Source organism: Tasmannia lanceolata, unplaced genomic scaffold, assembly GCF_043159265.1.
Source record: "Tasmannia lanceolata isolate RefF3 unplaced genomic scaffold, GAP_Taslan_0.1 ptg000019l, whole genome shotgun sequence".
NCBI classification, from domain to species: Eukaryota; Viridiplantae; Streptophyta; class Magnoliopsida; order Canellales; family Winteraceae; genus Tasmannia; species Tasmannia lanceolata.
This window is the reverse complement of record NW_027518696.1, coordinates 30,011,100-30,034,961: the sequence shown is the minus strand read 5'-3', so window position 1 is coordinate 30,034,961 and position 23,862 is coordinate 30,011,100. Positions and strand designations below refer to the sequence as shown.

The 23,862-nt window shown below is 41.4% G+C and overlaps 1 protein-coding gene across 1 annotated transcript in view; it reads right to left on the bottom strand.

The window, feature by feature from the left end:
- LOC143852602 (villin-2-like) overlaps window positions 1–23,862 on the bottom strand; it is a 101,298-nt gene that overhangs the window by 66,649 nt on the left and 10,787 nt on the right. Inside the window, exons 4-7 of the mRNA XM_077362062.1 lie at window positions 10,897–10,965; window positions 10,288–10,524; window positions 10,003–10,180; window positions 9,739–9,871 (exon numbers count right to left, since the gene is read on the bottom strand). Of these exons, the coding sequence (XP_077218177.1) occupies window positions 9,739–9,871; window positions 10,003–10,180; window positions 10,288–10,524; window positions 10,897–10,965 (617 nt within the window). The remainder of the gene's footprint in view (window positions 1–9,738; window positions 9,872–10,002; window positions 10,181–10,287; window positions 10,525–10,896; window positions 10,966–23,862) is intronic.

Below are 23,862 nucleotides of genomic sequence, written 5' to 3'. Positions count from 1 at the left end.
ACAAAACCACTACATCAGCAAAAAATTACAAAAATAACAAGAGAAACTAAAGGGGGAAACAGCAAAACCAACCCAGGAACAGCACCAACAGCCATAAAGAGCTAAGAAGCACCAAATCCCGATTTTACCCTGCTCTCCTCACATGGGGAGAGAAAATTGAGAGGGAGGGAAGAATGGAGGTAGTCGCTGACCATAAGAATAGGGGCTGGATTTTTATAGACAGGAAAAGGGGAAATTCTAGGAAGGTATCCTTTCTTGCTACAATATGGGTCCTGTGGAAGGAAAGAAATGCAAGGGTCTTTAAAGGCTATTCAAAGAGATCCCTTTTCCTTTTCAATAAAATAATAGCAATCACTATCTCTTGGGTGCGAACCATTCTTAGCTTTGCATTTGTCTCTCTGCCTATGATTTATGGTACAGTTGGAAAGTGATATGTAATGGAGTAAGGGAAGAACCCAAAGTGGTCGAAGGATTGGAAGCACTTGCTCAAGGCCTCTTGAAACTTAATTTTGATGGATCTAGTATGGGAAATCCGAGCCCTGCTGAAATTGGGAGTGTCTTAAGAAATGATCATGGAAATGTCATGGGCTTACTCGAGTCCTATAGGAATCGCAGATGCAAACGAGGCGGAAGTGCAGGCCATCCACCATGGCATTAAGCTTCTAACCAATGTTGGGTTGGAAAAGGATGAGATAGAAGGAGATTCAAAGAATGTGATAAGTTGGCTGAATTGGACACACTCAATACCATGAAGATTTGCGGATTTTTTATTTTTTATTTTTTTTTGAAGAAATCCAGGATAGAGTAGGAGGGGTACAATTAAATGCTTATCATGTCAAACAATCTGCAAATGGCGTAGTGGATAAGCTAGCTAAAGATGGGGTATTCAACGAAAGTGTGGAGCAATTTGATTATCTCACACCTTGATTTTTTCTGTTTCTTTTCTCTTGTTATTCTCCTTGAATTATCTATGTTGACAATCTCCTTCTTATTTCTCTATTATTAATACTGTTAGCCGAAAGTTTAGACAGAGAAAATAAAATGAGTTAGGGTTATCTCCCCCTGACTCATATCTTTATACTAAAACATAAAGGGATGTACAAAGTCTTAAATGCCCTTAGGCAAGTTACATATTCCAACACTCCCCCTCAAGCTGGAATGTAGATATTATACATTCCTAGCTTGTTACATATATCACTCAATTTTGACTTATTTAAGGACTTTGTAAACATATCAGCTAATTGGTCCCCTGACCGAGTAAACACAGTGCAAATCTCTCTTTTCTGGATTCTTTGACGGATAAAATGACAATCCACTTCAATATGCTTGGTGCGCTCATGGAAGACTGGATTGTTGGCAATGTATATTGCAGCTTTGTTGTCGCAATAAATCTGCAAAGGAGAAGATGAAATGAAGCCAATTTCAGAAAGAAGTGAATGTAGCCAAATAAGTTCTGTGCTTGTCTGTGCCATTGCCCTGTATTCAGCCTCTGCACTAGACTTGGCTATAACATCCTACTTCTTACTCTTCCATGAAACAAGATTGCCACCTACAAATGTACAATACCCAGTGGTGGACCGTTTATCTGCTGGGGATCCAGCCCAATCTGCATCAGAGAAGCCTTCAACTTTCATATGGCCATGTCTTTTGAACATCAATCCCTTCCCTGGAGCCCCTTTCAAATACTTGAGAATCTGTGTCACCGCAGCCCAGTGAGAAGTACGTGGAGAGCTCATATACTGACTGACAACTCCAACAGCATATGAAATATCTGGCCGAGTAACCGTGAGATATATAAGTTTACCGACAAGCCTGCGATACCTGCCAGGATCCTCCAACAACTCTCCTTCTTCTGTAACGAGTTTCACATTAGGATCCATGGGTGCAGAAGCTAGTTTAACTCCAAGATTGTCTGTTTCTTTTAGCAAGTCCAAGACATACTTTCTATGTGATAGGAACAAGCCTCTAGAAGAACAAGCAACCTCTATCCCCAAGAAATACCTGAGCTGACCCAAATCCTTAGTAGAGAATTCCTTTTGCAAGAAGGTTTAAACGTTGTATACCTTGTGAATTGCTCCCTGTGATGATTATGTCATCCACATAAACTATCAACAAAATACACCCAGCTGAAGAGTGATAACTGAAGACTGAGTGATCCACTGCGCATTGTTTCATGCCAAAGCTCATGACTGCCTCACTGAATCTCCCAAACCACGCACGCGGAGATTGTTTGAGGCCATAGAGTGACTTGCGTAGGCGACACACATAGGAGGAAGTCTCCCCCTGAGCAACAAACCCTGGTGGTTGCTCCATATACACCTCCTCAGTCAGGTCGCCATGGAGGAAGGCATTCTTCACATCCAGCTGATGAAGGCGCCAGCTATGATTAACAGCAAGAGACAGGAGCACACGGACAAAGGGAATTTTCGCAACGGGCCTGAAGGTCTGTGTAGTCAACACCAAAAGTCTGAGTGTATCCTTTCGCGACTAACCGTGCTTTTAAGCGCTCGACAGTACCATCAGGGAGGTATTTGAAGGAGAAAACCCACCGACAACCAACAGGACGGGCACCAGGTGGTAGAGAAACCAGATCCCATGTATCATTACTATGAAGAGCGCCCCCATTTCTAGGTTCATAGCATCACGCCAGCCAGGATGGTCAAGAGCCTCAGCCACTGACTGTGGTAAAGACATAGAAGACAAGGAGGAAACAAAGTTCTGGAAGGTACTGGTGAGCTTATCATAAGAAACAAAATTCGAAATAGGATGTGCAGTGGAACGGGATCTCGTACGAGATGCAATAGGAGAATCAGAAACAACAGCGGAAGGCGGAAGAGAAGATACCTGAGAGCGGGAGAGAGGGATCATCGGCTCAGAAGATGATTGTGCGAGAGGAGGTAGAAGAGACCTATCTGTAACTTGGCGCCGCTGATACTGCTGTGTAATTTTAGGTGGAGCCGGCTTCTCCAACGTGGCAGAAGAAGTAGAAGCTGCAGAAGCTGGCCGCACGGAAATAGGAGATGAAGGAAGAGAAGCAGGTAGATCTGGTAAGGGAAGCGAGACCTCGGACTCGAGAGAAGGGGTGAAAGATGACGCGTCCTGTTGGAAGAATGCCTCAGACTCAAAGAACGTAACATCGGCTGAGACAAACCAGCGACGCAGACGAGGGCTATAGCAACGATAGCCTTTCTGCGTACGGGAATACCCCAGAAAGACACAACGCTCAGACCGGGGATCGAGTTTGTCACGGCCAAGTCCAAGGTGATGAACAAAACAAACGCATCCAAATACACGAGGTGTCAGAGGAAACTGTTCCTTACTAGGAGATAAAATCTCGAAAGAAGAGGCACCCTCTAAGACAGAGGAAGGAAGGCGATTTGCTAAGAAACACGCCGTGAGAAGGGCATCACTCCAGTATGCCTTAGGAACACTCATCTGAAAAAGAAGAGTGCAACCTACTTCAAGCAAATAACGAAGTTTCCTCTCAGCAACACCATTCTGTTGAGAGGTGTACACACATGAAGACTGATGTAAAATCCCATGTTGGGAGAGATAGGATTGAAAGCCATTAGTACCAGAAAAATATTCTCTAACATTGTCAGTACGAAGACATTTAATATTGCAATTATATTGATTCTTAATTTCAGAATGAAATGTGCGAAAAGCAAACAACACGTCGGATCTACTCTTCAGTAAATATAACCAGGTCATGCGTGAGAAGTCATCAATAAACACAATAAAATACCGAAAGCCAATAGTAGACGCGACCCTAAAGGGTCCCCATACATCAGTATGGACTAGACACTCGACTAATGATCCGGGACGAAAACGACACACGACGGTGCTTCCCGAGTTCACAGGACTCGCACTGAAAACTAGAAAAAGGTCCGGGAACCAGAGAAGTCTGCTGCAGCCGCTGAAGTGAAGGATGCCCCAGACGACAATGCCACTGAAATGTATCCACAGACCTATGTAAGACAGTAGGCGGTCGGCACTCAAGACGATAGAGTCCATCTACCTCACGACCCGTTCCAATCGTCTTGCCAATCGAGAGATCCTGAAATAAACAGTAAGATGGGAAAAAAGAGACAGAACCGTGAAGAGATTTAGTAATTTGACTAACTGAAAGTAAACTAAATGGTGATTTTGGTACACATAAAACAGAAGATAAGGTAAGAGCAGGATGAGGGGAGATATGACCAACACCAGTGATAGGTGTAGTGGACCCATCAGCAAGGGTGATAGACTGAGAGGGAGATGAGAAAGAGCGAAAAGAATGAAGCTGAGAAGAGTTACCAGTCAGGTGATTGGATGCGCCAGAGTCAATGATCCATGACCCTGAGCTAGATAGAAGGGTAGTGGGTGAACTACCTGGCTGGGCGAAACCTGCAGAGGGAGGACAAGAACTGAGCAGCAGACGCTGGAACTCCTCATAATCGGCACGGAATAATGTATAGGTGGAATCAGCTGGTGCAAGAACAGAAGCAGAGGGAGCGCAATCTAAAGCCGAAGCAGTAGTAGCACCCATGTGAGCCGAGCGTGCTTGACGAAGCTCGGGATGCAGGGTATAGCAATGGTCAGTATAATGTCCCTCGTGCTGACAGTGAGTACAAAAAGAACGGCCACGGCCACCACCAGAACGACCGCCACCACGGCCGCCACGGCCACGGCCACAACCAGAGGAGGCTCCACCACGAGCGGGCGAGTACTGCCATCATAGGTCGCGAGAGCAGAACCATCTGGATCACCAGGAGAGCACTACTGGACGCGGGAGTAAACCTCAGTAAGGGAAGGAATAGCGCCAGAACCGATAATCTGCTGACGAAGATGCATGTACTCTGGACCCAAACTCTCAAGTTACTGCACAACACGGATCTGATCCCTCTGACGGGCAGCCTCTGTGAGATCCGTGGTAAGCGGCATGTAAACATCAAGCTGCTGACAGAGGCCAACGAATTGGCTGTAATGGGTGGCAAGAGGAAGATCACCACGGCGGAAACGCACCCACTCAGAATAGGTAGAGCAGATCCGACTAATGTTTGCCACGCCAGAGTAAAGAAGAGTAACCTGATCCCAGATCCGTTTCGCAGTAGGCAGAAGCATCAAGGGCCCAGAGACGTGAGGGGTCATACTCTGCCACAGAAGGGTACAAACAAGAGCATCATCCTGTTCCCATCGATCAAATGTGGGATCCGTCGTAGGAGGAGGATCACGACGAATGATGTGGGCTTTCCCACGGGCAATAAGATACTTCTCGACGGCTGCTTTCCAAGTAACGTAGTTTGCCCCATCCAACTTAACAGTAGTGATATGTGGGAATGATCAATCCATAGAGAGAGATGATGACGAAGAAGACGCCAAAGAGGGTGTCGGACAAACACCAGGAGCCACTCCTGTGGAGGGATTGTCAAGCACCTCCTCCATAACAACAAGCAAGAAAGAAACAAACAATCCAAACCAAGACGAATAACAGGAGATAACATAATAGGTGAGCAAACTAGGATACGCCAAGAAAGCTAGACGCGGCTCCAAGAATGACGGGCATCAACGAAGCTTGACAAGAGGGAAGCCATGAGGCACAGAGGGGAGCCGCAAAGACAAACTAGAATCAAAGTAGGGTAGGAGATGAAGATCTAACACATAATAACAAGGAGAAAAGAGTGGTAGGGTTTAGCAAGGGATGAAAGGAAGAGGAGGAAAAATGATGGGGGTTGAAAAACTTGGAGTGTAAGGCTTACCAGCAAACCTAGGAATTGGGGGCTGGAAAAAAAAAAATTCTGATGCGAGACGAAACACAGCCCTGGAAACTTATTTCCAGGAAAGTGATTTTTTTTTTTTTTGGGGGGGGGGGGGGGGGGGGTGTCAGAAATTGGGGTGCAAATCCTGGGTCCTAGAAAAGGTTTTCCAAGTTGGTGAGAAAATATTTTCCTGGAAAATTTTGGGGGAGGGAACGACTCCTTCTCAGGAGGAAAAAGATAGCGTGCCGGTGTGCCTCGGATGAAACTTGGCCCAGAGTTGGGTTTCGCGGCGAGGGGGGTGGAGGGTGGGGGGTGGGAGGTGGCGGAGAAGATGGAGGCTGATAGAGAACCCTAGGGATCAGAAAACCCTAAGGCTCTTATACCATGTTAGCCGAAAGTTTGACAAAGAAAATAAAATGAGTTAGGGTTATCTCCCCGTGACTCATATCTTTATACTAAAACATAAAGGGATGTACAAAGTCCTAAATGCCCTTAGGCAAGTTACATATTCCAACAAATACTACTCATCATTCAAAACAAAAAACTTGCCTAAGCTTGGAGTGATTGCACTCAAATCGTTTGATCGGTTCCCTCAACGATCAAATCTAGATTTCCCGGTGGGCCACTTGCTGGTGAGGAGGTGGGCGAGATTTTTTTGAATTTTGAACCCTCATTTCCATCGCGTACAAGCATGCCGGTGTTTGTGATTGACCATGCTTGAGACAATGCAGTAACTGAGGGAGTGGACACCAGTCTTGTTTCAAAATCTCATTTTGGAGTCACAACTGATGCTTGACCGACAGGTTCCCCCTGTCTTGGGATCAATAATTGCATATCTAGCTTCAGATCCTTCTCCTAAGCCTTTTTGTTGCAGCGGGGCATTCGGTTATTTCCTCCGCCCCTCCCACAGCTTCTCCTCCAGGATCTTCTCCAGCTTTTAGAGACTTGAATCTTCTGCCTCCTTTTGCAGAGGAATGATGACACTTCACATCCAGAGGTGGTTTAATCAGATCCAAATCCTAGGGGGCATTCCACAGAAACATATGACAGATGTGAGAATCTCAAGAAGTTGTTTTTGAGTGGGATTGTTAGGAGAAGGCAAACCAGAATGGAAAGAGAAGATCAAAGAGGAAGTTAACCTTTGCAGTGGAGGAGGTTTGTAATCAAGATCAACAATTAGCTTTGGAACAGGATGCTTCCCTGGTGTCGAAAAGGAAATCAACTGTCTGTCTGTCATATGTGGAACCACTAACACCTCGTCAGTCCTCGATTAACAGACTGGAAACAAAGAGATCCAACCGTCCAATATATTGCTGATGACAACAGAAAGGGGTTGTCTGTTGCAGATCGTCCATCGAACGTTGGGGAAGTGCCGATCGGAAGATGGAACACGATCGATGGCCAAGATCTCTCCTGAAATTGTGCTGATAGTCACTACCTACTGCTGAAACGGAGATGGATGAACTCTGCTTGCTGCATGGAACAACTTCCGTGTACAAGTTGCGGACAAATTCCGAGCGGAAACAGCCTAGATGAAGAGAGAGAAACTAGAGAGAAAAAGTGTGGGAAATGAGAGAAAAAAGAATGAAAGAGACAAAGAATAATGGGAACATGTGCAAGCAGAGTGAAGAAAATTCTCAGATAAAAAAGTAGGAAGGAAGGTAGAGAACTAAGTCGTGCAGAGAGAGAGAAAAAGGTGTGTGTGTGTGTGTGTGTGTGAGAGAGAGAGAGAGAGAGAGAGGAGAGAGAGAGAGAGAGAGAGAGAACTTTTCTGTTTTTGTTTTATTTTTTCACTCACGCTCGTGACAGATTAATCCGGTGAATGTCTTAAGTGCGTGGGGATGTCCGATGGGAAAGGCCGTACATATCCAACTAGCACACAATGTTTTCCACTCAGATTCAGTTAATGAATTTCCAGAACTTTCACTAAGTTGCAGCCCACTTATTCCACTTACTTGCTGCCCAAAAACATCTCGTATAGTTTAGTTTTCTTTCCTAACTCTGAATTGAAGCAGAACTCCTCAAGTTCTGTTCTGTTCATCTTCTGTTATTCTTTGCTGCATGCCAAGGTAAGGCAAATACAGGTCTTAATTGATATGTAATCAGCCCTCCATTACAGAACCCCAACGAAACTTTTATGCACCCACTGAAGTTAAGCTTAAGTCACCCACAATGGGGAATGACCCAAGAGTCAGGAGGTCGGAGAAGAGAGTAATCATTTCAAGCTGAGAACCGACAAAAAGTTATAACTTGAAGCTTAACTTCTGGGAAATGTTTAGTTTTAGACACACGCTCTGAAACTTCCAAAATAATTGCATTAATTAGATGGCCAAGACTTTTAGCTTTTTAATTAAAGATGCGATCATTTCTTTCCTTCCAGAGTATCCAGATACAAGATGGGAAACATTGGAGCCTTTTGTTTCGGATCAAACGGCAACACCAGCGCCTGAATTTAAGAATTGACTCAAACAAATCTGGAATAGCGCTGATATCAAACAAACCAAGGATAAACCTCTAAATTTGGAACAACAAAGCACAATGGACAACGATATGATATATGTAAATTCATTGGGGGAACCGCAAATGATGCAACCTCTATCCAGGCAGAGACGTCTCTTAGTAAGCTGGTCATCATTGACAATATTATCGCCAAAGCACAGAAATGAAGGCAATAGCCCTAGGAGATGCAATTGATTTCTAGATGTTGGGAAATTTTGGGATGGGCCACCAAGTAAATCAAGGAAGAAGTATAGTTTCTCAGAGAAAATACTATATTTGTTGGGCCTTTATACATTCTCATGCTTACAGTTCTGGGTTGGAAAGAAAAAGCACCCAAGCCTCTTGTACATACCGGGGACTTTGTTTGATACTAGGGAAGAGGAATTTGCATGCCTATCTAAGTAGCTAGCAACTGTGGCCCTAAGGCTTATGGCCCACGCAGACATCTAGAAGGAGGTGTCTTTCCAATTTCCAACGGAGCAAGAAATGTTATCTAAAAACATGAGGAATTCATTTCATTTTTCCATGAATTCCATGTGTGAGACCCAGACCTCCAGGTTAGAAATATTTCACACATCAAAAATATTTCCTACCAAAATTTTCCTTTATCTATACCTTGTAACCTTAGATAGTAATCATGGAATTACGCAATAAATTCTAATTAATATCGCTCTTTAAGAGAGAATGCTTGTGAGCTGTATATGCATCAAAACACATTTAAACATATATGATGTGCAACAGATTTAATATTGATATTGCAGATAAAATTCATTTCATTAAAAAAAATGGAACTACCATAAAACAACCACATGTTTGCGTACATGTGAAGAGATCTATTCAAAAAACTAAGGCACATATTTTGTTTTATAATATTTCATTTCTCAGACTTACAACCTGTTGTACTGGTGCAAATATTACGCAGAAAATGAAAAAGAGAACTTTCTGTCCAAGTGGCCACATAAACTTGTCATAATAATGTACAAGAAATGGATGACATGGCCACAAAATTCTTGATATCACATTTCAAAGAAAATAGTTCTGCAGAAAGTCACCTTTACGATCAATGGTGAAAGGCAACTTTTGGGTCCCACAGGTTCCCACATTGGGACATGTGTAAAACAAATGTAGAGCATCATGATGTGACCCACGGGGTGACCCACGGGGTCTTGGTCCCATACTGAACGGGCATCCCGTTTGTAAGAAAAATGACTACAAAAATCAACATTTTAGCTTTTCTAGGCAGAATCTAGAGAAGCTTGATGGATCACGGGCCTAAAATCATTCGATCAAGGTGTTCTCAAGGCCATATTTCAAGACTTACTGTTTCCGTTCGGGTCAACGGAACTGATAGCATAAACAAGGCAGAAGTGGAGCCCAACAAGTCTCATTTAGAAAGGAGCATAGCAATGCCTTTCTCTTTAGCATTTCCCAGTTAAAATGTACCAAACACAGTGATTCCCTTGTAATTAAATAATATACAGAATGGAAAACAGTAATATACCTATAAAGTTTCCCAGGAGATGTTTCCAGAGTCAGATCATCATCACTAGAAGTCTTTTTGCCAATTGGTGCAAAACCACCAAACAGAACCCAGAATTCACCAGAGTCTGACTCAGCCACAAGCTTTCCATCATCTGGAACAAACGACAACATTTGTAAAATTTTAAAGAAAAAACAAGAAGCAAAATCCGGAATGTCATCTCCTACCTTAGAAAATGAAGGAGTAAGAGTATGAATCAAACTTGTAGAAAATATACGTCCTTACCAATAATTGCAACATCACACTTTCCCTCATGGTACTTTTCCTTGAGAAATTGAATTACTTCCAAAGACTTTGCTCTTTCTTGAATATTGGAGTTTGCACCATTAAATTGGTAAATCTTATTCTCGGTATCCAGGATAAATACATCATCATGATTCAGTGAAGAGCGAGCAAAGGGAACCTGCATAAGCAAACATGCAGACTCACTATTCCCTTGACCTACACCAATTTCAACATCAAAAGTTGTTCACAATGCAATGAATATATTAAATTTAGAATTTGTGATACCTGTTTCAATCTGACAACTCGTTTTCCTCTACAAACATAGAGTCGTGTTTCAAACTTTTCCTCCTCACATTTCTTGAATCCAGAAGCCGCACCCCCTTCCAATGGAATAATACAAGGTTTGAAGTATGATAAAAACTTGTCAGATTCATGACCTTGAAGTTCCCTGTGCTGAACTGCACGGCCTCCAAGGGCTGCATCAAGTTCAACTGTCTTGATCGCTGCAGTGCCAGCTTCATCCTGTAATAATTTCAGATATTAAACCGATTATTTTAAAGTATAGAAGATTAAATAACGCCTTCTCCAATAGCTTAAGCTTTTGGAGTAATTGGTTGATTTCATGGTATCAGAGCAATTGCACTTCAAAACTCCTTGACATTAAAAATCCACATCTAATGGCCAACCCAAAAAGAGGGGCCACATGTGCCACGTGTAGGCGAACCCTTAAAAGAGGGGCCACACATGAAGGGGAGTGTTAAAGTATAAAGGATTAAATAATGCCTTCTCCAATAGCTTAAGCTTTTGGAGTAATTGGTTGTTTCACAGATTAGAAAGTATGTAACTTTGAGCAAAGCATTAGCCAGAACGGAACTGACAAGGAATGTAGCAAACCTGACTTGTCTCTTTTCCAATCCAGAAGTGAACATCATATAGATAAGCACCTCCTTTGCCAGCAGTTGTCTGGAAAAAAGTTCATTATGATAAACAGATAAAGAACCTTGAAGAAGAAAAATAAATTGCATGTGTTACTCTCAAACGAATTGCCTTCAAAGTTTCAGAAACGAAAAATGATACTCACTGCTTGACCACAAGAACCATCACCAAATTTATGAAAACCCGAACTTGTCAACACAAAGTTCAAGACATCCAAAAAAGAAAAAAAAAATTACGCACCAACAGAAGTAACAATAAGAATGCTAATACAATGTGACTAAACATAGCTATAGAAATTTGCTACGTGATCCATTAAAATGTGAGGGAGAAATGGTCCACACACCACACCTTTTCCTATTCATAGACACATCATAGAAAAAGACAAAACCATAAAACTCAGTTCCCGAATTTCAAAAACGGCTAAAATATATTCCACGGAGATGTATTAATGCTGCCTAAGGCGGTGGTTGGAATCTGGCAGATATCAAAAGAACTGAAAAAAGGATAAGACAAGATAATGTGAATAAGGATGTAAAGGAGATCACCTAATACAAATCTTCATACCAGAAAAAGTAAAGGGATAAATGGAAAGTTTTTATTTAAAAAACAAGTATGGTGCTTTCCGATGAAAGCGTAAATTATTATGCAATCGAGTTATGATTATTAGTAACAGGTGAAGTGGGGTAAGTAGATGTAAAAGAAATCAGAATCTACGAATATTCATACTTGTAGATTCTTAGGTTCAGCATCAAAACCAAGTGTCAGGACACAAGATGAAGAGTTGGATTCTCACTATAAAATGTGCAATGCAGAAGCAGCCAACTGTTTCTGAATTTCAATATTAGTGACAATAATCATAAATGAAAATATAGAGTATAAAATTTCATAAACATGAAGTTTCTATAAAATGATAAAAAACTTACAAAATAAGTAAGCCAAATGCCCACTAAAATAGAGAGAATAAGAACACTTTGGCATAAAGAAATAGACCCTGAAGGACGAAGTGCAACAAATTGATACCCAAACAAATCGTCTGATACATTTACATCTCAATCTGTTGGTTCTTCAGGCACATGATCTGCTACTTTATGTACATGAATTTCTTTATGTTGAGTATGGTTTATATGTGCGCACCCCTCTATAGGGGTATTTCAGTCTTTTACTATATATATATATATATATATATATATATATATATATATATATATATATATTCTGTGTGTGTGAATGAGAGAATTAACTCATTCACGCAGTCTTTCTCCAACTTCTCTCTCTTTCTCTATTCAATGTAATGATAAAGATGGTATCAAAGCGAGGTTGAAGATGGGTGCTACATCCTTGAAATAAACCATAATCCAAAACCCTATAACCCTAACCCTAGACCCATACATCCTTTCTCACTGCCGCCTCTTCTACCCTAACCCTAACTAGTGGCGAAAACCCTAAAACCATCATCCTAACCCTAGCAATCACTGCCGCCCCTCCTTCCCTAAACCTAATCAGTGTTGCGCCATCAATAAAATTAATCGTACCCCTCTCCTTTCTTTCTATCAGATTTGCACCCTCTTTTATTTATTTGATCTTTAAAACCTCAAACCCTAACCCTAATCTATACCACTCATGATCTAAACATTCATCCATTCTTCATTTGATGATTCCTATTATTGGTGTATTAATGTGCTGTATGCAATGCGATCTGACGGAGATTAGCTGTGATTGCTACTTGCAGATGAGTTGATGGGTTGTTTCTCGTCTATGGTTAGCTGTGGTTGTACTAGTTGGTGGATTGTTTGGAGATCTGATGGTGAGTGGTCGTTGGTGCTACTTGTGATAACTTATGTCTTGTATTGGCTCTGGTAGGTTTGTGGTTGCTGATGTGTTTGTTAAATAAGCACATGCTGATAGCCATAGTTGGCCTTGCTAGTTTGTTGGAGTTGGTGGTTGCTAATTAATTTTTCGGGCGTTGGTGGATCTGTGTGCAATAGCTGGTAGATATTGGTGTGTGTTTGAAAGTCTTTGTTGGTGATTTGATAGTGGTTGATGGTGATCAGTTGGTGGTGGTACTTGCTGTTTGTTTGGTGTAGTTTGGGGGTTAGCTTTATTTGTGGTTTTGTGAGTGGCAGTTGAGCAATTTGTTGGAAGTCATTGTTGTTGGTCAGTATTGCCGCAGATTTTCAGATCCTTGACGCTGTGATTTATTTTGGTTATTCGAAATGGCTGCGACCTCCACTTCGTCTAGTTCGTTCCCTGTAACTTCTATGACATCCATCAAGCTTGATGGTTCGAATTATCCTGCCTGGAGTCGATCTGTTCAGCTTTATCTCCGTGGACAAGGCAAGTTGAGTTTTATTGCATCAGATCCCCCTAATCCGAAGGATTCCTCCTACGACAAGTGGAGTCAGGAGGATGCCCAACTTCAGTCACTCTTATGTCAGAGTATGGATTCAAAAATTGCTAGTCATATGTTGTTTCTGAATACCTCTCGCATGGTTTGGTTACGTGCAGAGACTCTCTATTTGGGGACAAACAATCTCACTCGGATCTGTGATGTTTATATTGATTTCTTCAGTGTGAAGCGAGGTGAAAGATCTGCTTCTGAGTACTATTCTGATTTCGTTAGCTTATGTGAACAGATAGATGTCTATCATCCTCCATCCACTGAGCTTGCTGAGTTAGCAAAGCAGATAATGAAATACGTGTTGTTCGATTATTGGATGGACTTGTTCGAGATTTTTTGCCTATTCGTCAGCAGATCCTTGGCCTTTGTACTTTACCAGACATGGACGAGGTCTTCACTCGGGTTCAGTGAGCATTGAGTGTTGATACTCAAGGTGATATGAATAGTGAACATTCTGCCTTGCCATTACAGTAGAGGCACTCGGGGTCGCGGTCGTGGCCGTGGTCGCAGAGATTATGGTCGGAGTTTTGGCCGTAATTCAGGGGGAGGCCATACCACTGGTGGTCGTGGAGCCCGTTATTGTTTCCATTGTGATATGGAGGGTCATACTATTGATTTCTTTTATGATCTACATCCCGAGTTGTGACCCTCTAGAGCTGCACATCATGTTTCAGGGACTTCTATAGAGACTCCCACTACTATCTCTACTGATTCCTCCGACGAATACGAGTCTCTTCGACGCCTACAAGACAAAGGGAAACAACCAACAGCCACTCTTGCGATGGAAGGCAGCACCCCATCCTGCTCTCTCAGTCATTCTAGTTCATGGCTCATTGATTCTAGAGCCAGACATCACATGACTGGTAATAGTAGTCTCCTTAGCCCCTTTAAGCCTAACTCTTCTTCTACATTGGTTACATTGGCTAATGGGGCAAAGTGCCACATTCTGGTACAGGGGCCACTTCTATCAATTCCCATTTATCTCTTTCTTCTGTTTTATGTGTGCCTAGTTTTCCATGTAATCTTCTTTCTGTTAGTCAACTTACGCGTCGTCTTAATTGTTCGATGTCTTTCTTTCCTTGTTCTTTTCAGGACCTGGCGACTGGGAGGAGGACTGGTTTAGGACTTGAAGTGAATGGTCTCTACTACCTTGACAATGATTTTGCACCTACTACGCTGAGTACTTCAGTTGATTCATTCATGTGGCACTGCCGTCTTGGTCACCCTTCAGCTGATCGTCTGCAGTATTCTCCGGCCGTGTCTGGTCCTATTAGTTAGTTTCAGTGCGAGTCATGTCAGTATGGAAAACACCATCGTGTTTCCTATCACTCACGTTCAGTCAGTCGTGTCCTATGTCCGTTTGAGCTGGCTCATTCTAACGTTTGGGGTCCATGTAGGAATCCTTCTTTATTTGGGTATCGGTATTTTCTTATATTTATGGACAATTATTCAAGAATGACTTGGTTATACGTAATAAAAGATCATTCGGAAGTTTTTAATACATTTCGCTCTTTTTATTCTGAAATCTCTAATCAGTACTCTTGTTCTATTAAATGTTTGCGTACGGATAATGCACGTAAATATTTCTCTGTTTCTAATGGTATTCAGGAGTTTTTATCTTCTCGTGGTATTATTCATTAGTCATCTAGTGTCCATACCTCTCAGCAAAATGGTGTTGCAGACAAGGTTTTAAATCTCAGTTTCGGTTTCGATCATCAACGAAACCGAAAGGTTTCGGTTTCGGTACGAAATTTCGGTGGAATTTCAAAATTTTCCGAAACTTTTCACCGAAATTTTGTACTTCACCGAAATTTTACCGAAACGAAAAGTTTCGGCTGAAATTTCAGAAACGTTTCGGCGAAGTTTGGTACTTTTCCGACTCACTGTGAATTTCGTTTCGTTTTCCACCGAAACCGAAATATTTCGACCGAAACGAAACGTTTCGGCCGAAATTTAAAACCATGGTTGCAGAAAGGAAAATTCGTTATCTCATTGACATAGCTAGGACTCATTGTTATTAAATGCATGTTCCTAAATCATATTGGGCCAAAGCCGTTCTCACATCCTGTTTTCTGGCGAGCCGTCTTCCATCATCCGTTCTCGAGAATCGGACGCGTTTCTCTATCTTACATCCTTCTAGGAATCCATTTCCCTTATTGCCTCGAGTATGTGGGTGCATGTGCTTTATTCATGATCTTACTCCTGGACTAGAAAAATTGGAACTTCGAGCAATTAAACGTATTTTCTAGGCTATTCTGGCACTCAAAAGGGCTATCGGTTTTATAGTCCTTAGCTTCGTCGTGCTTGATGTTTCTTTTTTTCAGGATAAGCCTTATTATACTTGACCTATTTCTATGCAGGCTCTAGACCCTGAGGTTCTGTTACCTGTCCCAGTCCCTATCTCAGTACCGATTTCATCACCTGTCATTCAACCCAAACCTCTGCAGGTTTATTCTCGTCGTCATCATCAACCTACAAGTCAAGATGCCACTTCGTGTCCTCCACCTCCCTCACAGCTCACTGGACCACCCACTACTCCTGAGGTTAGTGATTCTCCGGTTGAAGCTCCAATTGCATCTCGCACCCGATCTCGTACCGCTCATCATCATATGTCTAATGTAGTTTCTTACGCTCATATGTTAATTTTGTTTAATTTCTTTTTATCATCTCTATCTTCTGTTTCTATTCCTCACTCTTTTGTCGAGGCTTTGGTTAATCCAGCTTGGCAAGCAGCTATGGATGCAGAAATGGGTGCTATGAAGGAGAATCACACATGGCAGTTGGTCCCTCTTCCACCAGGTGCTCAAGTTGTTGGCTGTAAGTGGGTATTTACAGTTAAATATCTACCAAATGGGACAATAGAAAGACTGAAAGCTCGATTAGTTGCAAAGGGATATACACAGACATATGGCATCGATCACACGGACACATTCTCTCCTGTGGAAAAAATTCCTTCCATCAGAGTTTTGATATCCCTTGCAGTCAACAGGTCATGGCCACTCTATCAGTTAGATGTCAAGAATGACTTCTTGCATGGTGATCTGCAAGAAGAGGTGTATATGGAGCAACCTCTAGGCTTGGCTGCTCAGGAAGAGATGAAGAATGTTGTATGCAAGTTACACAAGGCAATATGGTCTTAAGCAATCTCCTCGTGCTTGGCTTGGCAGATTTAGTGAGGCAGTGATACGTTTTGGAATGAAACAGTGTGATGTAGATCATTCAGTGTTCGTCTCTCAAGGCAAGGACCGTAGGATCTTTCTGATTGTATATGTCGACGATATCAATATTACAGGGAGTGACAGTGTAGGGATCCAAAGGCTGAAGGACTTTCTTCAAAAGGAATTCTGCACAAAAGATCTTGGACGTCTGAGATACTTTCTAGGGATAGAAGTAGCATATTCTCGTAGAGGGCTATCCCTATCACAAAGGAAGTACGAATTTGGATATATTGGAGGAGACTGGTCTTCTGGGAGCAAAGCCAGCTGAGACTCCGATGGACCCAAATATCAAGCTTTCACCTGATCGGGGGGAGTTACTAGAGGATCCAGGCAGATACAGACGTTTAGTTAGGAAGCTGATTTACCTCACCGTCTCACACGTCAGCCGATTGCCAGGGTCATAATCCTTCAAGTCGACAAAAAGTGTCGAACATGGGTGGCAAACCATAGCAATCACATTTCCCCGGGTCTTGAACATGGGTTTTGGTGTCAGACTTGGAGAGGTCGTAGAGAGTTCGATCTGCTGTTGACCGATTCATATCCGGAATTCGGGGTAGAATCAATCTCGTTCGGACCCTGTCCTTTTTGGGAGAGAGCCGATTCAATCAATGCGACTTCGTCCCACCTGTTGAAAAGGAAGGAATATTCTGAGGCGGGGCAAGGAAGGAATGACTACAAGTCGTGTTGAAGAGTGCAAAATCATATCATTTTCCTAGTCTTTCTTTTTTATTTTTTAAAAGCAATCTATATTCGGCTGACCTGGATTCGATTCCATGTGCCCCAAGGTAAGAGCGCAGTGAGATACGTGTTGCCCAACCGGTTTGAGAAAAGTAAATAGTTTAAGACATATACGAATGCACCACGGACATCTCATTGGTCGGAAGTTATTCAGATAGTGAAATATCTGAAGAAAGCTCTTGGTAAAGGACTTCTGTTCAGAAAACATAATCACATGAGGATTGAGGGATATTCAGATGCAGACTGGATGGGATCTCCTACAGACAGGAGGTCTACAAATGGCTACTATATGTTTGTTGGAGGTAACTTCGTGTCTTAGAAAGCAAGAAGCAGGAAGCTATATCAAGGTCAAGTACAGAAGCTGAGTACAAAGGCATGGCCTATACAGGTTGCAAGTTGATCTAGTTGAGGTCATTCAAGTCAGAGGTTGGGCTACCCTACTCATCACCTGCGTTGCTTCATTGTGACAACAAGTCCGCCACTCATATAGCCATGAATCCAGTCTTTAATGAGCGGACAAAACACAGAGAGGTGGATTGCATTGTATTCGTCAACGGATTCAAGAAAAGGAGATTTGCACAGTGTTTACAAGATCAAATGATCGACTAGCGGACATGTTTATTAAACCATTGAGCAGGGCTAGATTGAGCGATCTATGTAACAAGCTGGGAATGTATGATATACATACTCCAGCTTGACGGAGAGTGTTGAGTATGGTTTATATGTGCGCACCCCTCTATAAGGGTATTTCAGTCATTTACTATGTATAACCTATTTATATATATATATATATATATATATATGAGGAAAAGGATTGTGAGCTTGAGCTCTCAAACCTTATGGTGCGCTTGAGCTCTCAAACCCATGTGGCCCACATTGTTAGGATGATCCAAAGCATTCATTTGAAAGGCCCTTACATAGATAGGGTGTGTACAAAAAATCAGCTCCATAGGATCATCCTAACCCATCCATTTGTGGAGGTCAAAATGGACAGACCACAAATCTGCCCATTTTTGCCCTCCACTTTTGGAGGGGTTAGGATGATTCAATGGAGCTGATTTTTGGTACACACCCTATCTATCATAGGGCCTTACAAATGAATGGTTTGGATCCTCACAGAAATTGTGGGACCCATGTGATCGGTGCACTCAAGCGCACCATTTCATTCCAGCGCTCAAGCGCACCAACACATTCCTGCGCTCAAGCGCACCAACACATTCCTCTATATATATATATATATATATATATATATATATATATATATATATTGTGTGCATGAATGAGAGAATTAACTCATTCATGCAGTCTTTCTCCAACTTCTCTCTCTTTCTCTATTCAATGTCATGATTGAGATTAAATTGCACACGAAGAATGTCGAGCATCTCATCCAAAGAGAGGAAGTCCACCATAGAGAAGATTTGTCTTCTATCTATATTGACAATTTTTGAGCATTCCTTCCACAATCGGTGCCTTCCATTGCACCATATGAATGCTCGTGGGTAAACACCCCATTTTTCCAAGTTCGGACTGATAATAGTTCTTTTGGCACAATGATGATTCCAATGATGAATCCATGTTAGGGGATTTATGGCTACCCTTGAGGTATAGTGTCTTCGGCATGAGAACCGGAGAGTTTTAGTATTTCTTGGACAATAGAACTATGATCTATTAGATATAAAGAGTGGGAAGAATTCCTGCACAAAAACCTTTTGCTTGATCCCAAATATCACCCAAACCCAGCATAAAGTTTGACCCAATCAGTTCAACCATAGCCCTGAGCTTGTATATCTGAGATCCCTGAGATCGAGCCCAAAAACTAGCAAAAGAGCAAAAAGCTAGCCAGTTTCTGAGCCCAGTTGAACCTTTGCGTAATTTTCGTATATTATAGGTGTACGAAATTAATTTAATATGTACAAATACGTACGGACTTATTTTCGTACATTTAGAAATGTATGAACTTCTAGAAGTTTGGTGAAATTTGCCTTTGTGCGAAACTTGCATTCGTATGCTCTCGAAATCTGTGTACGAAATTTCAATCGTACGAAAATCAGATCTGTCACCACTTTTCGAAATTTGTGCGGGAATTTTCCCTCCCATTTATGCCTACAAATAGTCCCAAGCTCTAGAGAATTAGAGGTTGGAAATTTTAGCTAGAATTTTGGGGTGATCTTTCGCTCCAAATTTTTCAAAAAGGAAACACTTGCTAAAGCTCGCGGGAATCCGATGAAAATTAGCCGGAAGAATTTCGAAAGAGACTAAGGTTCTAAAGGCCTTATCCGATCTCTTTTCTCAAATTCTCCGTGAATTTTCCATGAAGGTTGATTGAGGAATCGGAGCGTCTTCGGAATTCTCGTCAAGACTCCGCTAATTTCAGCTTCCTTTATTAACCAGTTTTCGCCTTAAAATAGGTTTCCTCTTCATTTATTTTGAATTTCAAGTAGACAATTGTCTAGATCTGGGTGAAGATCTAGAGAATTAGGGTTGTTTACCCTAATTCTCTAGGTTTTCACTTCAAATGTGTTAGATCTAGGTTAGGACTTCAAAAATAAGGTCCTGGAATTCAAATTCTATTGAAATTAAACGAGAATTTGCGAATTATGGAGAATTCTTCCATAATCCTCAATTACTAGTGATGTTAGAGGAGTTATTAGAAACCTAATTCTAACGAATTACCTACTGGATCTCTTTAGAATTCAAATTATATTGTATGGAAAGAATTCTCGAAGAACTGGAATTTCATATGAATTTTCGATCCATTTTCGTATGGAAATATTAGTACCAAAATTAGGAAAATTCGTACGAAAAGACATTACTCCCGGGAAATCTTCAACATTCAAATTTAAAGTGGAATTTTGTACGAAATTAGTGATCATTCTGTACGAAATTACAGAATATCCATAATTTCATATGAAATTTCATAACAAAGATCAAATTAGTGATGCCTTTGAATCCTTTTGCAAGATCTAATTCTTAAGACCAGGATTTCCTGGGGCGGGAGTGATGCCTCACACCTTCCACTCGAGTAACCTAGTACGACCTATAATCTCAGTGAAGCCAAAGCCTTATAGAGACTTAATTAAAGGGACCTAGGCCCTTATCCTATGTGGTGACTCTACAAATCTTCATCAGAGTAATTTCTGATGAGGATCCTGATTTGATCTTCAGAAAAGAATTTCAAATCATTTCGAAAACACCATTCAAAGAGATCAAGAAGATCAAATCTGTAGAGGAAAAAAAACACTAGAAAAATTCTGACGACTCTGTTGGGGACTGTACTAAGCTTAGGATGAATCAGATTTGCAAAATTTTCAGAGGCAATAGGAGCTTGTTTGCATTTTCGTACTCTTTTTTGAAATTTCGAACGTTTCAAAAACGTACGAAAATTTGTTCAAACGTATGAAAATGTCAAAGAGAGAAAAATTCTCTTTGTAATTTCGTCCAAGTTACTGATATTTCGTATGAGGTCATTACATACGAAAAGATGAAACTTATGTACTAAAATTGCACCTTTAACACGGGAAAATGTGTCAAAATACCAAAAATAAATTCACAAAATCTGAAAATACTAATGTTCAAAGTGAAAACAACACACGGAACTGTTTGCTTGCAGGTTGCTTGAGCCATTGCTCAAAAACTGCTAAAAATAGCCCAATGGCTATAGCTACTTGCTTTGCGCCGAAAATGCCCCGAGAGGCACCTAGGGAGCCCAAAATCACACACACTTCACCATCATGCATTTGCATTCATGATTTGCATGTCTATTCACTCCGGAGTTAGTAGTAACACAGGATTGTCTGGGTGCTTGCATGAGTGATGACATGCTCGCATTTGGATGTGACACCGTGATTATGAAAAGCTCCACCTCTTAGCCTTACACTTTTTTGTGTTGGAAACGAGTCTGATTCGTGTCTACGTACCTTAACACTGGGACTCTCGGCGGGTATATCGGACCACAAGCTCGCGCTAAGGGAAAACTTTGGCATGTTCTATTACATACCCCAGCATATTCATGTAAAATGTTGCCATAACTACACAAGGTATGTCGATCCTAGAATAGGATATCTTTGTCCCGTGATGGAGGGATGTGAGGATACCATGACTAAAACACACCTAAGCTCTTAGTCCACATAGGGCATGTTTGAGTCTAGAAAGGTGTCCCCGGGTTGCCAAAAGCCATAGCTAGAGATTTCATCACCCTAGCCCGATGCGCATTCAGTCGCAGTTTAAGTTCTCCCTAGGACTAATAACCAAGACAATATCTTCTTGTAGCATATTGTTGTAAGTTCAAGGTAGGGTATAAGATGTCTAATTAAGGTGTGTTATATCATTCCTAAATGACATTTATACCGGTTCAGAGCATCTCTTTTAGCTTAGGAGCCTTTTAGTCAAGCCATTACCAAACCCTAGTTAGGATACCCTTTCCTAAATTAGGTCTCCAAATTCCAAACCCTAGTTTAGGATACCATTTCCTATATTAGATTCTCCAAGCCGTAGTTTAGGATACCCTTTCCTAGTTTAGTTTCCCATATCCAAACCCTAGTTTAGGATACCCTTTCCTGGATTAGATTCTCCAAGCCCTAGTTTAGGAATACCTCTTTCCTAGATTAGGTTCCCATATCCAAACTCTACTTTAGGATACTCTTTCCTAGATTAGATTTTCCAAACCCTACTTTAGGATACCCTTTCCTAGATTAGATTTTTCAAGCCTTAGTTTAGGATATCCTTTCCTAGATTAGGTTTTCCCTGAAAACTTTAGTTTAGGATACCTCTTCCTAGAATAAGCTTTCCGGCTCAAACCTTAGTCTAGGATACCTTTTCCTTAGATTAAGTTCCCATGCCCACACCTAGTTTATGATTTCTTTCCTAGACTAGGGTTGGTTTTCAATTGCTAAAACAATAATTTGAGATATATATCTTCTAAAAAAAAAGAGGGTAGCTCCAATTTGAATTCAAAAAGAGAGAGAGAGAGAGAGAGAGAGAGAGAGAGAGAAGAAATGGATTATATTCAATAATCACTTTTTCGAAAACTTTAAAAAAAATCTTCTGAGATTATCACTCTTCTTGCCATCTCAGATTGAAGCCCTATGGCCTTCAAGGGTTTATTGGATTGGTTCGAGCGTTCCAAGTCGCAGGAACAACCTGCCTTTAGAGTATTCCCATTCTTGGCATCCATTCCTATAGATTGGAAGCTTCTGTGCGTTGCAGCCCAATGTTGGGATTCACAATATCATGTTTTTAGATTTGGCACCGAAGAAATGTGACATGTGTTCGAAGAGTGGTGTATGCTCTTAGACTTTCCCACTGAGGGGCCCATGATTAAGCCTTCATCTATAGATAAGTACCATACCATGTTCAGTCAATTGATCGGTAAAAAGCATTACGAAGACAAAACCTTTGTGACGAGCAAAGGAGTATTAACCAATCAGCTCATCCGAGTTTATGCTCCAGAACCAGAGGATGACAAAATCAGCTTGCAGATGAGCCGATATAGGGCACCCATCTTTTGTATATATGCTCGATACCTGATGTGTCAAAGCTCAAATATTGCGCCTCCAGCTATCCTTGACGTCATTGAACAAAAAAAAGCAAATCCTGTTCCGACCTTCCTAGTAGAAACTTTGAATGGCCTAGATGAAGTTTCTATGTCTCCGCGAGTTTCTTTTTCAGACAGTCCGGGACTTCTATATATTTGGCTCTGTCACAAGCTTTTCATTTCTATTCTTCCAAACAAGTTAGATGTTTCTGTCTGTAGCTTTCATACTTGGCGCCCGCATTTCCATTTTCATACTCAAGCGATGGGTTGACATGGTTCCAATCTAGCCGACAAGGTGATATATCTTGGAGAATCCGAGGTTTCCATAAGGCTACACCGATGTCTAAGAATTCAGATTATGTTAGATTGTTGGGATTAAAAAAGACTTCTTTTTATATCCCCAATCGAGTGATTCATCAGTTTGGTGCCCGACAGGGAGTCTTTCGAGTTCACACCAAATTCCATCCTCACCAAATTCCATCCTCCTGAAGAGTTCACTAATAAAGTCCTGGTATTGTTATTACGGCTTGGGAAGGCAAGAACCTAACATCCTTCATTGACATTGCCACCGGGCAAGGCAATGAAGTGGATTCTGATTATTAACCTTGGTTGGTAGGGGTGAAACAAGAAAAAGAGTGATATTCTCTTTCAAAAAAAATGTATTTCTTTCAAAATCATCAATAAAATGTAGATCATTTTTCTATACGAGACAGTGATTTTCGTTTGAAATTCTTTGTTTTTTTTTAATGGTATCTTTTCAAATTCTTTGTACATTTTGTTTCCAAAGTATTGTTCATCTAAGTCTAGTATCTTGCTTCCAAAACAGGAAAACTCATCTTGATCCTTCACGATAGCTCCTTCGAAACCTCAGCCTACTTGGTCCAGAACCGCTTCTAAATTGATTCGAACTCAAGAATCCCCTGTCCATTCAGAACCTAGTGTCATGGCAGAACCTATCAAAGAAGGGAACACCATAGCCAGGTTACAACACCATATCTGAGATCCCTGAGATCGAGCCCAAAAACTAGCAAAACAGC